Genomic DNA, 11,669 nt, shown 5'->3' with positions numbered 1-11,669 from the left:
CAGGGACCCACAGCCCACGCTCACCCAGGCAATACAGTGGTCGTGCCTGTCCATTTGCTCGCTCACCCTTCCTTCCCTGATCCTCGGCTTGTGGCTCTCGGGGAAGCACACTAGGCACGGGGTGGTGGAGGGGAGCCCTCAGATCCTGTCCAGTAGCCGATGTAGGCAAGGAGACCTTCAGTCTGGGTTCCAGGGGTGGCTAAATCTAGACCTGGAGATAAGGTCCTTAACAAGTCTGTCCTTGCAGGTTTGGGGATGACATCCCTGGGATGGAAGGCCTGGGAACAGGTATGGCAGCCTGGGAATGTTGTATCTGCACAGCCTTACTAAGTCCTCTACATCCCTCAGACATATCCCCATAGGTCCTAGATTTCTGTTTATTGCTTACCCTGCCTCCCCTTCCATCCCCTAATTCTCTCCCAACATCAAGCTTCAGATTCCACTGAGAAGGGTTTTCCCATGGGGTGGGCTCACCGGGCACAGGAGAAACATTTGCTTCTCCCTCTGACTTTGGCAAAGGGCCCCTTGAGCTCACGATTTGGGCCTACAAAATTCTTCTCTACTAGAAGCAAGATCCAGAATATAAAGCTGGTGCTTGCTGCCTGGGAGGAAATTGGTAACCGTAGTCTAGACTCTCCTCCTAGGCAGCTAATGCTTTCATTTGAGGAGCGGAAAGCAGGAAAGCAAGGCAGGGAGACGTGGGTGACTCCGGGGTCACAGAGTCTTTTTAATCACACCTTTCTTGCAGATATCACCGTCATCTGCCCTTGGGAGGCCTTCAACCACCTAGAGCTGCATGAGCTGGCCCAGTATGGCATCATTTAGTCAGTCCCTGCTACGTGAGCCCTATGGAAGCTACCTGCTGAAGACCTACTCCACCCTCTGTAAACCCTAGCCAGGTTACCCTGGCCTCCCCTGGGACAGCCTCAGGCCCTGACACCAGATACTGAGAGTCTACAGCTTCCCACAGGACACCCTGTTGACCTGAAGTCACTGATCAGCCCCACCTCCTGTCCTTTTTGCAGTTGTAATGCAGGGTTGGACTCCCCAGTAATGTTTCCCTGAATTGCCTTCTGAGGGTAAGAAAGCTCCTCTACCTCGCAGCCCTTCCAGATGTGTGTCTTGGGGTGGGTCACTGTCCTGGGGTGATGTGGCCAGAGAGACTAAGCTACCCTACCCATTCCACCAACCTTCCCAACATACCTGTGTCCCTTGTCCCTATTTCAAAATAAAATGAGCATGCTCTTGCTTATCTGAAATGCACTGACAGAGAGCTGTTGCTTTATCGGCACCATGAAGGAAGGACCAGGGCAGGTGGAGGTAGGAAGGACTGGCCAGAAGAGAAATAGAAAAACCCCGCTGATCCCATTCTCCACAGAGGCTTAGGGGTTCTGGTCATGTGAGCCTGGCCATGACCCTCACTTCTGGTGGCCATAGTCAGTGACGCATATTTTTCAAGAAGGATGGGAGAGGACAAAGACTAGAAACTTAAACACGGCACCTAATGAGTACCCCATGGCCTAGCCAATCCGGAGGACTCCACACACGGGTAAGGTATATGGGCAAATTCATCCCAACGCACCCACAATACTTAGGGTAAATGTTTTTTATTCTTTGGGAATGACCAGAAAATGGCTTTCAGAAGGACCCTCTGTGCTGGGCGTGGTGGTACACACTGGTAATCCAAGCACTGGAGAGCTGGAGGCAGGAGAGTGCTGAAGATTGGTCATCCTGTGCTACATGGGGAGTTCAAGGCTAGCCTGCTATGATACATGAGGTTCTGTCAAAAGAAAAAAAAAGGAAGAAAGAAAGTAAGAAAAAAAAAAAAAAAAAAAAAAAACAAGGGCTGGAGAGATGGCTCAGTGGTTAAGAGCACTGACTGTTCTTCCAGAGGTCCTGAGTTCAAGTCCCAGTAACCACATGGTGACTCACAACCATCTGTAATGGAATCTGATGTCCTCTTCTGGTGTGTCTAAAGACAGCTACAGTGTACTCATAATAAATAAATAAATAAATCTTTTTTAAAAAAAGAAAAGAAAAGATAAAGACTCCACTTACAAATTGGCCATGTTAACTCTATAGATAAGATCAGAACAGCTCGAGCTGCCTGCTGCTAACTCAACCCTAGCTGGAAAACTAGGAATTGTCTCCATTTTTATTTTGAAAAGACAGTCCCAGACATTGTGAGATCTGTAGTTTACTATACAAATATGAACGGACACACCAATAAACCAAGTCTTCCTCCTCCCAAAAAAGTTTTCTACTGGGTGTGTCCTGGGCATTACCCTACATCCTACCAAAGACCAGAAAGCAAGAGGAGGCCCGTGAGAAGCCAGTAGTGATAAAATGGGGTCCTAGAGCCAGTCAGTGTGAGACAGATCAGGCTGGAAGAGGAAGCCCCCAGCCCTGGCTCCTCCTGCCATCTAGTGGGGCGCTGACCGCCACAGTGGCCTTTGCAAAAGACAGCCATGGGCTTGGCTAGGTCCTGAGAAATCAGGAGTGAATTTGGACCAGCACAGAGGCCATCTAGGGGAGCCCTGGGAACTGATAGATGTAGCAAAGAAGTCAGGGCCAGGAGTGGAAGCCCAGGGGTCTGTCACCTTCCCGGGAGGTGGAGAGAAGCTTTGCAGTCCCCTCAGCTCTGCTCTGTGGGGAAGATAGTACTAGCGGCTCACAGAGGGCCTGGTTCTATGTCCTCTGCTGCTTTGTGAACAGCTAGGGCCCTTAGCAGACAGGCAGCCAACAGGAGTTCAGTCCCTTGGATCATGACAACAGCCACAGCACAGCCACCTATGGCACCAATATTCCCTCGAAGCCATTCTTGCAGCACAGGCCAGCAGCCCTGCAGGTACACTACTCGTCCAGCTACATCCTGGTCCAGGTACAATGCCCCCAAACCACACTGAGTGTTCACTACAGCTCCATCTTCCTGGGGGTTGATGCAGCAGGAGGCAGGGAGGCTGCAGGCTTGCACCCCAGGAGAGCTGCAGTTAAAGTACCTGCAGAGGACACAAGGTTTAGTCCTGGAGAGAAAACCTGCCTTCTATCTCCCCCCACACACATACACACTCTCTCTCAAACAGACACACACACACAGACACACAGACATAGACACAGAGGCACACACACACAGACACACACAAACAGACACAGAGGCACACACACACAGACACACACAGACATAGACACAGAGGCACACAGACACACACACACATAGACACAGAGGCACACACACACAGACATAGACACAGAGGCACACACACACAAACACACAGACATAGACACAGAGGCACACACACACAAACACACAGACATAGACACAGAGGCACACACACACACACAAACACACACACAAACATAGACACAGAGGCACACTCACACACAGACACACACACATAGACACAGAGGCACACACACACAGACACACACAGACATAGACACAGAGGCGCACTCACACACAAACACACACATGCACACACACACACTTGAATATGAAGAAGCATATGTATATGTATACACACACACACACACACACACACACACACACACACACACACACCAGTTTCTCCTTTCATTGTGCTGTGCTTGCAGACCAGAAATGAAGGTGGAGTAGAGCATCTGCCTTAGCAGGCAAACAAATGTTTAATGAGGTGACTGGAGGAGAGGAGGTGACAAGACCTTGTCCCATTCACCCTGTGAGTTTGATTAAGCCAGCAATGTCAGAGAGGAAGTGGACTGAGCTTCCACAGAAGTTTCCAGAAGGGGCTGCAGTGAGTAGAGGTGTTCCTGGGCAGCAGCAAAGGCTTGGAGATATAAGGAGGTTCAGCTGCAGTTTTTCACAAGTCTGGAAACTCACCGGCCCTGACAACCATGAACAAAGCATATTCTCAGGGCTGGAGAGGTGGTTCAGTGGTCAGAGCACTGATTGCTCTTCCAGAGGTCCTGAGTTCAATTCCCAGCAACCACATGCTGGCTCACAACCATCTGTAATGGGATCTGATGCCCTCTTCTGGTGTGTCTGAAGACAGCTACAGTGTACTCATAAAATTTAAACAAATAAATCTTTTTTTTTTAAGACAGCTACAGTGTAATCATACATAAAATAAATAAATAAATCTTTAAAAAGAAAGGCATACTCTCAGGGACCAGGTAGGCTCTCCTGGGTGTTTCCAGGAGCAGAGTAGCGCAGTGTATTGTAGTTGTGCTAAGAACAAATGATCCGTCTGTAGAGCCTCCTCTGTCTCTGTCCCTCAATATCAACTGGCTTCAGAGTCCTCAGAGAAGGAGCATGATGTTTGCCCTGGATGTCACAGGACCGGTGCCACTCAGGGTGTCTGTGTATTGGAGAAGGCAGACAGAGCAGGGACCCTCAAGTAGAACATAAAACATTACACCGTGCCTAGATTGGAAGTTTAGTCACACTCACATGAACATACACGTATAGTCATAGATTGGTGTCCTGAGCTACCCCTAAGGTATTTTTCTTGACACTGACATGTTCTGAGATTAAAAAAACAAACAAACAAACAAACAAACAAAAAACCTTTTCTAGTGTCTACTGGCTTGGCTTCTTTATGAAGACACCTACCTGAAGGGACAGCATGGACAAGCTGAGTCTGGGCCCTAGAACTGGCCAAGAGTTAGGCTTGTTTAGACTTAAGACTCATGGCCTAGGCGAGTGCCCACACCTCGTGAGTAAGCGCACACATTTGTGTGTCTGTGTATATGTAATATGTGTGTGCCTCACTATGAGATCTCATTTTTTGTTTATATAAGAGGGGTATATGAGGATTTATGAGTGTATTTGTATTACACAAGTACACTTGTGTACAGGTATGTGGAAGTAGGAGTGCAAGGCATGTGGTTGCGAGTGCACACAAGAACACATACATGTGGGGTCTGGAGAGATGGCTCAGTAGTTAAGAACACTGGCTGCTCTTCCAGAGGTCCTGAGTTCAATTCCCAGCAACACATGGTGACTCACAACCATCTGTAATGGGATCTGATGCCCTCTTCTGGTCTGTCTGAAAATAACTACAGTGTAGTCACATACATAAATAAATAAATCTTTGAAGCCACAACTAATTGTTTTAAAAAAAACATGCACATGTGTATGCACGCATGCTCAAATGGTTGAGTAAGGCGTGTAGACCACCCTTTCTCTGATCCACGTGGAGTTTGGGGAACACTCACAGGTTCTGTTGCCAGTCCTGGTAGGATACCACCCCACAGCATTGCAGCCCCAGCTGGACTTGGTCGAGGAGGAAGTGCAGGTCTGGGTCATCCCAGTAGTGGATGATGGCTACATGAAGTGTATACTTCAGGCTGTCCTGCAGTGGGTCCCAAAGGGTTACCACTAGAGCCCCTGCCAGGGCTTCCAGTGCCAGACAAGCGAGGACAGCCCCACAGTAGCCGTGCAGTAGGCAGCTGTTCTCACAGAGAGCACCCAGACATCCAGACAGGCTCACCACACTGACCACAAAGCCTCCCAGAATCAGCACCAGCATAGGATCTGTCGGCAGGGGTCCATCCCAGCCACTTCCCTGAGACCTTTTAACAGCCAGGCCCCAGAGCCCTGCAGCTAGGGCCAGCAGAGTCGGCAGGGAGAAGAGGAAGTTAGAAAGGAAAATCAGGTACTTGACACAGCTGCTCCCGGTGGGAAGGGGGAGGGAGGAGGCCTGGCTTTCCTTTGAGGACTGATGCCTTGCTCCAGGACAACATCTGTAGCCCCAGATCCCTTTTCGACTCTCCTGGAGTGCTGGGCACATAGTATTTGGAGTAGGTAGACTGTTCCTGGTGGGCGGGTGCTCTCGGCCACCAGTGTCCTGCAGAAGGAAAGGAAACTTAGGGTATGCAGTGGTGAGACCTCAGTCGCTCAGACTCTGGGACCTTGAGCTGGGGTGAGGCCTCGCCAGAGAGAGGCTAAGAGGCTGTGGTAGCTTAGAGGAAGCTTGTGGGAGGAAGTGAAGACTTGAAGAATTGGATAGTTTGGGGCCTGAGGACTTGTGGCCTAAAAGGGCAGTGAGGGTCCTAGTTTACTGCCTTCCAGGGTCTATGTGTGAGGCCAACCTCCATTATGACAGTGTAATGACAGCACCCTGCAAGGTCTGTGGTAAAGACTGGGCATATCAGCCATTAAAAGATGTACCCGATCCCTTTCTTCTATACCCTTGTGAGAGAGGGACCTCTTGCCCAGACTTGATATTCACAGGTCAGGATTTCTGTTTCTTCCCTATGGCAGAATCGTGGCAGGTGGATCTGCTTCTCCTGAGCCTGGGATGGTCTCTGGGTTGGAATCAGTCTGTAGTGCCACCCCCCACCCCCAGATGTGACTTTGTGTGGTCACAGGAGGGACTTTCCCACCCAAGCTAAGGCTGCCTGGGATTGAGACACAGATCCTGTGACTACCCTTCTCCTGCTTCTACATGAAACCAACCTTGATTTCTTTACAACATCTCAGACACACCAACCGAAACTAGGCCAACTATTGACACTATGCTGGATCTAGTGTAGAGGATACAGGGAGAGAATGTCTGGGTCCTGCTCGCCTGCCTTCCTGGGAGGGGAGAGCAGCAGCCAATAGACTGGGGCAGGAATCTAGAGGAGGCAAGAAACACTTGCCCTTCAGTGGGAAGCTCAGCTGAGCAGGCAGACAAGAGAGAGCCCCTCTACAGGGAGGTGGGACCTGGTTTTTAGAATGACAGTTTGACTTGGCCGTGACAATAGGGTGTCTAGGAAAGGGTCCCAATTCATCCCAGTCCCACCAGGAAGAAGCTCTCCTTGCCACCCGTGCTTGTCCAGCTGCACGGATGGCTCTTTCACCCTGAATTTGGAGCAGAATATGTGCAGGTCATTTGTCAGCCAGAGTCTGTCAGAGCAAAAGGACAGCCTGCTAGAGACCCCTGGCAGCATTAAGACTGTCTGAGACCATGGAGTCCATATTTAGCCTCAAACGACATTTGCCCTTACCTGTTCCTAAACTGATACTCCTTTTAGACCTATAGAGGGCCCCTTAAAGGCTAACTAACACCCACGTGTACCTAAGATGGCCTTCTGATTAGTGAAGCTTCTACCCTCATCTGAGAGACTCACCCACTGGCATCTGCTTAATAACATCCTAGCACACAGCTAGATTAAAGGTTGGATCCAGGATTCAGGTAGACTATAACCTGGTCCAGGGGCTTCCCAGAGGACCTTAGGGCTAAGGCATCTTCAACCTGAGCTAGGCTATTAAATTCTGGCTCACCTGAGACAGCAAAGGACTGCTTTCCTCCTCCTCCATCATCCACACAAATTGAGAAAGCCACGGAGAGCAGTGACTGGTGTCCTTCTTGAACAGGTCACAGTCCCGGAGTAACAGTGTCCCTTAGCTTCTCTGTGAACTGTACAATCCAGGGCTGGAGAGTTGCAAGCTCCACCCACACGGCGATCACAGTGGGATCATGTGAGGAGTCACATTTTAGGGCTTACAGCAGGCCCCTGCTTCTGCAGATGCATGTGGTCTTTCTAACCCATAATTCTTGGCTTTGGTTCCGGGGATATCCCTGATATCTGCACAACCATGACTTTGCTAAGGTGGCCCTGCTCCTGCTGGACTCATGGCCATCACTGTGAGACCCCTTTTGGTCTTGGCCTGTAGGCTCAGCTGGCGTTCTGTGAGCACCCTCGAAGGATCAGTTCTGTGAAAACCTGTCCACAGTGCAGACCCGAGAGCCCCACAGGCAGTCCAGAAGCCATTTTACCCTTGTAGTTTATCCAGAGCAAGAACAAATCGGTACTCACCTTCCAGATGACCCTTCCCTCCAAGCTTCTCAGAAGCAGGGTTTTGCTGTGGTCACCAGTCCTGTGTCTGAAGGGCTTGAGCTATATAACTTTTTATGGAGACAGACAGCATGGGACCTACCCAACCTTGTCTCCCTGCTTCTGACTGGTGTGTGCGTGTGGGTGTGTGTGCGCGTGTGTGTGTGTTGTAGGTGTGTTTGTTGTGTCACTGTAAGCCGACAAAACCTTGAGACACTGGGAAGTCCTTCTGTAGACATGTTTAAGGCAAGGTCCTGCTGTATATACCAAATGTCCTTGCTGTTGCGACCCCAGTTACCCTGAGTTTCAGCTTTGGATGGATACCCCAGGCTCAGTCTCCGCTTTTAGCTTTATCTACCATTGTTCTGACTTGTAACTTTATGTTCCAGACAAGTTTGCTAGCCTCGAATGGCTTAGCACTTGTGTGTCCTGGCTTTTGTCACCCCCATCTCTGCTGCACTATCACTATTGTCTGGAGCCCTCCGTGTTCTCCAGCAGCAGCAACACCCCCATTTTTTTCTTCTCCCCTCCCCCCCAGTGTTGAGGATGGAATCTTGGACCTCACAGAGTTATAGCCCTACTGTGTGTACAATTTTTGCATCAGGGTTCTAGGTTCTTTCTTTTGTTCTGTTAAGCTTTTTTTTTTCTTCAAGACAAGGTTTCTCTATGTAGTCCTTGATATCCCGGAACTCATTCTGTAGACCAGGCTGACCCTGAACTCAGTTCCTCCTGTCTCTAAGATTAAAGGCATGTACCACCACTACCTGGCTAAAGTCGCATTATATTTAATTCCTCTCTATGAAATATTCAGGCTGGGCATGTTACCATATACCTGGGCTGTACCTATCCCTGGGCCAGGATGGGAAAAACACTAAGATCCTGATGGGTTTGGCAGTCAGTGAAAGGGCAGCTCAGGTAGAAATGGTGCTCAGTTAGCTTTGTTACAGAGCTTGGCCTCCCTGCCCAGGATACTGTGCTACCAACAGTGGAGTGGGCCTTTCCACACAGCCATCAGTCAGGACGGTCTCACATAAGACCTCAGAAATCAATGTGATCAAGGTCGCTCTTCACCTCAAGTTTCTTCTTTCCAGGTGTGTTTAGGTTGTGTCAAACTGACAATAAAACTGCATCACGTCAACCCTAACCATCTTTATTTTATCTTATTATTTTATTTTGAGACAGGGTCTCATTGTATAGCTCTGGATGTCCTGGAACTTGCTATGTAAACCAGGCTAGCCTTGAGCTCAGAACACCACCTATCTCTGTTTCCAAAGTGCTGAGATTAAAAGTGTGTGTTATCATTATCTTTAGGATCGTCCAGCCCAATCCTAAAGAAAATTGTGTGTGTGTGCACGCGCGCATGCTTGGGTGCTCACACTATACTAGGTCAGAGGACAATGTCCAAGAACTTGTTTTTCCTTCACTTTGTGAGTTTAGAAGATTAACCTCAAGTCATCTGGGTTGGCATGCACTTTGATTCACTTGGTCCCTAACTATCTTATTTATGTATATGGTTGCTTAGTCTTCATGCCAGAAGGGGCCACTGGATGCCCTGGAACTTGAGTTACAGCAGGTTGTGAGCCACCATGGTGGTGCTGGGAATGGAACCCGGGTGCTCTGGAAGAGCAGCCAATGCTCTCAACCGTTGAGCCATCTCTCCAGCTCCTACCATCTTATTTTGAACAGCCTCTCTCACCCTCCACATCTGTCCTTGCTTAGGTTGTGTATTCGTCATTAACACCCACTGGATATTACATATTCGAGAGTTGATCTCCCTGTGGGGTAACTGGTCCAAGGCAGGAGCCTCTGTCCTCTACTGAAGATGATGTCTTTATGCAGGAAGGCAGGTACAGGATAAAGCGAGGTCTGTCATTGGATGAGAAGAAAGGATGGGTGGAAACAAAGCTTTAGAAAGGGAGGGAAGATCAAGAGCAAGAAGTTTGGGGAGCAACATGGCAGCAGATGCTAAGATTCTTCTCTGAGCATAAATACAGGTTGTTACGGATATCTTTAAGGGATGGGGTATACAGGTTCTGTGCTGTCTAGATGGGAAAATTATATCTTATCAATTGGATCAGCGGTTATTGCGTGGTGTGTTCTATCATGTGTCGACTTAATCGAGTTCTAGAGAAAGTGGGGTGGTCAGATTCACCAAGCCTGCTACGGAACTGGAATGTGCAGAATTGGTGTGGTGACAACCGGTCAAGGGAACAGTGAATGAAAGCAGCATGGCAGGGTGCCACGCCGAAACAGCTGGCTGTGGACCCCCTGGGCAGGCGTCACAGAGCCAGGAAAGACCCCTGGAGCAGGTGACTCAGAGCGGTACATGCCCCAGTCATAGAGAGCCAGGAAAGAGGAGCAGTATGCGTGGGAACCTGTTGCACCACTTTTAAAATATTTACCTTACCGTACTCTACCCCCATTGTGAGGGCCTTGTCACATACCAAGTGAGAGTGCAGCAAAATCTGTTGATGGAATGGGTAAGCAAACATTTAAATAACAGAGGTTACAGGATGTGTGTTACCACATTGATGTTGACACTGATGGTAAATGGAACGAAGAGGGAGCCATGTCTGTTGATGACCTATGATACCATTACCCAGGAAGCAGATGGGAAGATTTCAGGCTGGAAACCAGCTTCACTACATGAGACAGGATCGAAATGGGACTTGTATCTTTTCGACTCGGTGGGGAGTTTTTCCTACCATGAATGAATCCTGGGTTTTACCCCAGTGTCTTAGTCAGGGTTTCTATTCCTGCACACAACATCATGACCAAGAAGCAAGTTGGGGAGGAAAAGGTTTAATCAGCTTACATTGTCCACATTGCTGTTCATCACCAAAGGAAGTCAGGACTGGAACTCAAGCAGGTCAGGAAGCAGGAGCTGATGCAGAGGCCATGGAGGGATGTTTTTTACTGGCTTGCTTCCCCTGTTTTGCTCAGTTTGCTTTCTTACAGAACCCAAGACCATCAGCCCAGGGATAGCACCACCCACAAGGGACTCTCCTACCCTTGATCACTAGTTGAGAAAATGCCTTATAGCTGGATCTCATGGAAGCATTTCCTCAAGGGAGGCTCCTTTCTCTGTGATAACTCTAGCTTATATTAAGTTGGCACACAAAACCAGCCAGTACACCCCGGTATCTGCAAAATGGGGTGTGATGGCACACTCCTGTAATCTCAGCATGAAGAATTGGAGACAGGAAGATCCAAAATTCAAGGTCAGGGCTGGGCCTGTATTTGGTACTGACCCAGAGGGCTTGGTTTGGTTCCCAGCACCCACACGGTAGGTCTCAATCATTTGAAACTCCAGTTCCAAGGGATCAACTACCTCTTCTGATGTTCTTAGGCACCAGGCACTGGTGCCACGCCGCAAAATATATGCATGCAAAACACTCATACATGTAATGTTCATTAAAAACTTGAAGAAAAGTTTAGTCGGATGGTGGTGGCTTTAGGTAGATCTCTGTAAATTCAAGGCCAGCCTGGTCTATGTCCAGGATAGCCAGGGCTATGTCTTAATAGGTTCTTTCAATATAACATATTACATATAATAATATATAATATATACAATTATACAATAAAATATGTTATATATAGTAAGAAACAGTCTAAAATACAGAGTTTAGAACACTCATAAATTGAACCATCGAAGTGGGTGCCTGCCTTTCAATCCCAGCACAGAGGCAGGCCCATCACTGTGAGTTCCAAGCCAGCCTGGTCTACACAGTAAGACCCTGTCTCAAAAAAAAAGAAAAAAAAAAAAAAAATCCAAAAGCCAAAACACCATAACAAAAAACCCTCAAAATTTCGGAGGCTTTTAGCCTCTTAAGAGATTTCCATATCGTCTCCTGCTGAATGGTTGTATT

The 11,669-nt window shown here is 48.5% G+C and overlaps 2 protein-coding genes across 2 annotated transcripts in view; one reads left to right on the top strand and one right to left on the bottom strand.

Moving 5' to 3' along the window:
* Nucleotides 1–879, top strand: part of PDE6G (phosphodiesterase 6G) — a gene marked incomplete at its 5' end in the record, with an annotated part of 1,747 nt that extends 868 nt beyond the window's left edge. Inside the window, 2 exons of the mRNA XM_080923896.1 lie at nucleotides 248–288; nucleotides 749–879. Coding sequence (XP_080780022.1) covers nucleotides 248–288; nucleotides 749–825 — 118 coding nt within the window. The 3' untranslated portion in view covers nucleotides 826–879. The remainder of the gene's footprint in view (nucleotides 1–247; nucleotides 289–748) is intronic.
* A 1,792-nt stretch (nucleotides 880–2,671) lies between these two features.
* On the bottom strand, nucleotides 2,672–7,285 carry TSPAN10 (tetraspanin 10; the record flags this gene model as incomplete). Its single annotated transcript, XM_080922272.1, has 3 exons — nucleotides 2,672–2,999; nucleotides 5,194–5,825; nucleotides 7,247–7,285. The coding sequence occupies 3 exons, from the start codon at nucleotides 7,283–7,285 to the stop codon at nucleotides 2,672–2,674; spliced, it is 999 nt and encodes a 332-aa protein (XP_080778398.1).
* Between the last annotated feature and the right edge of the window lie 4,384 nt (nucleotides 7,286–11,669).

This window comes from Micromys minutus, assembly GCF_963924665.1.
Source record: "Micromys minutus genome assembly, chromosome: 10".
NCBI classification, from domain to species: domain Eukaryota; kingdom Metazoa; phylum Chordata; class Mammalia; order Rodentia; family Muridae; genus Micromys; species Micromys minutus.
Note: the sequence above shows the minus strand (reverse complement) of the source record. Positions and strands in the feature narration are given on the sequence as shown.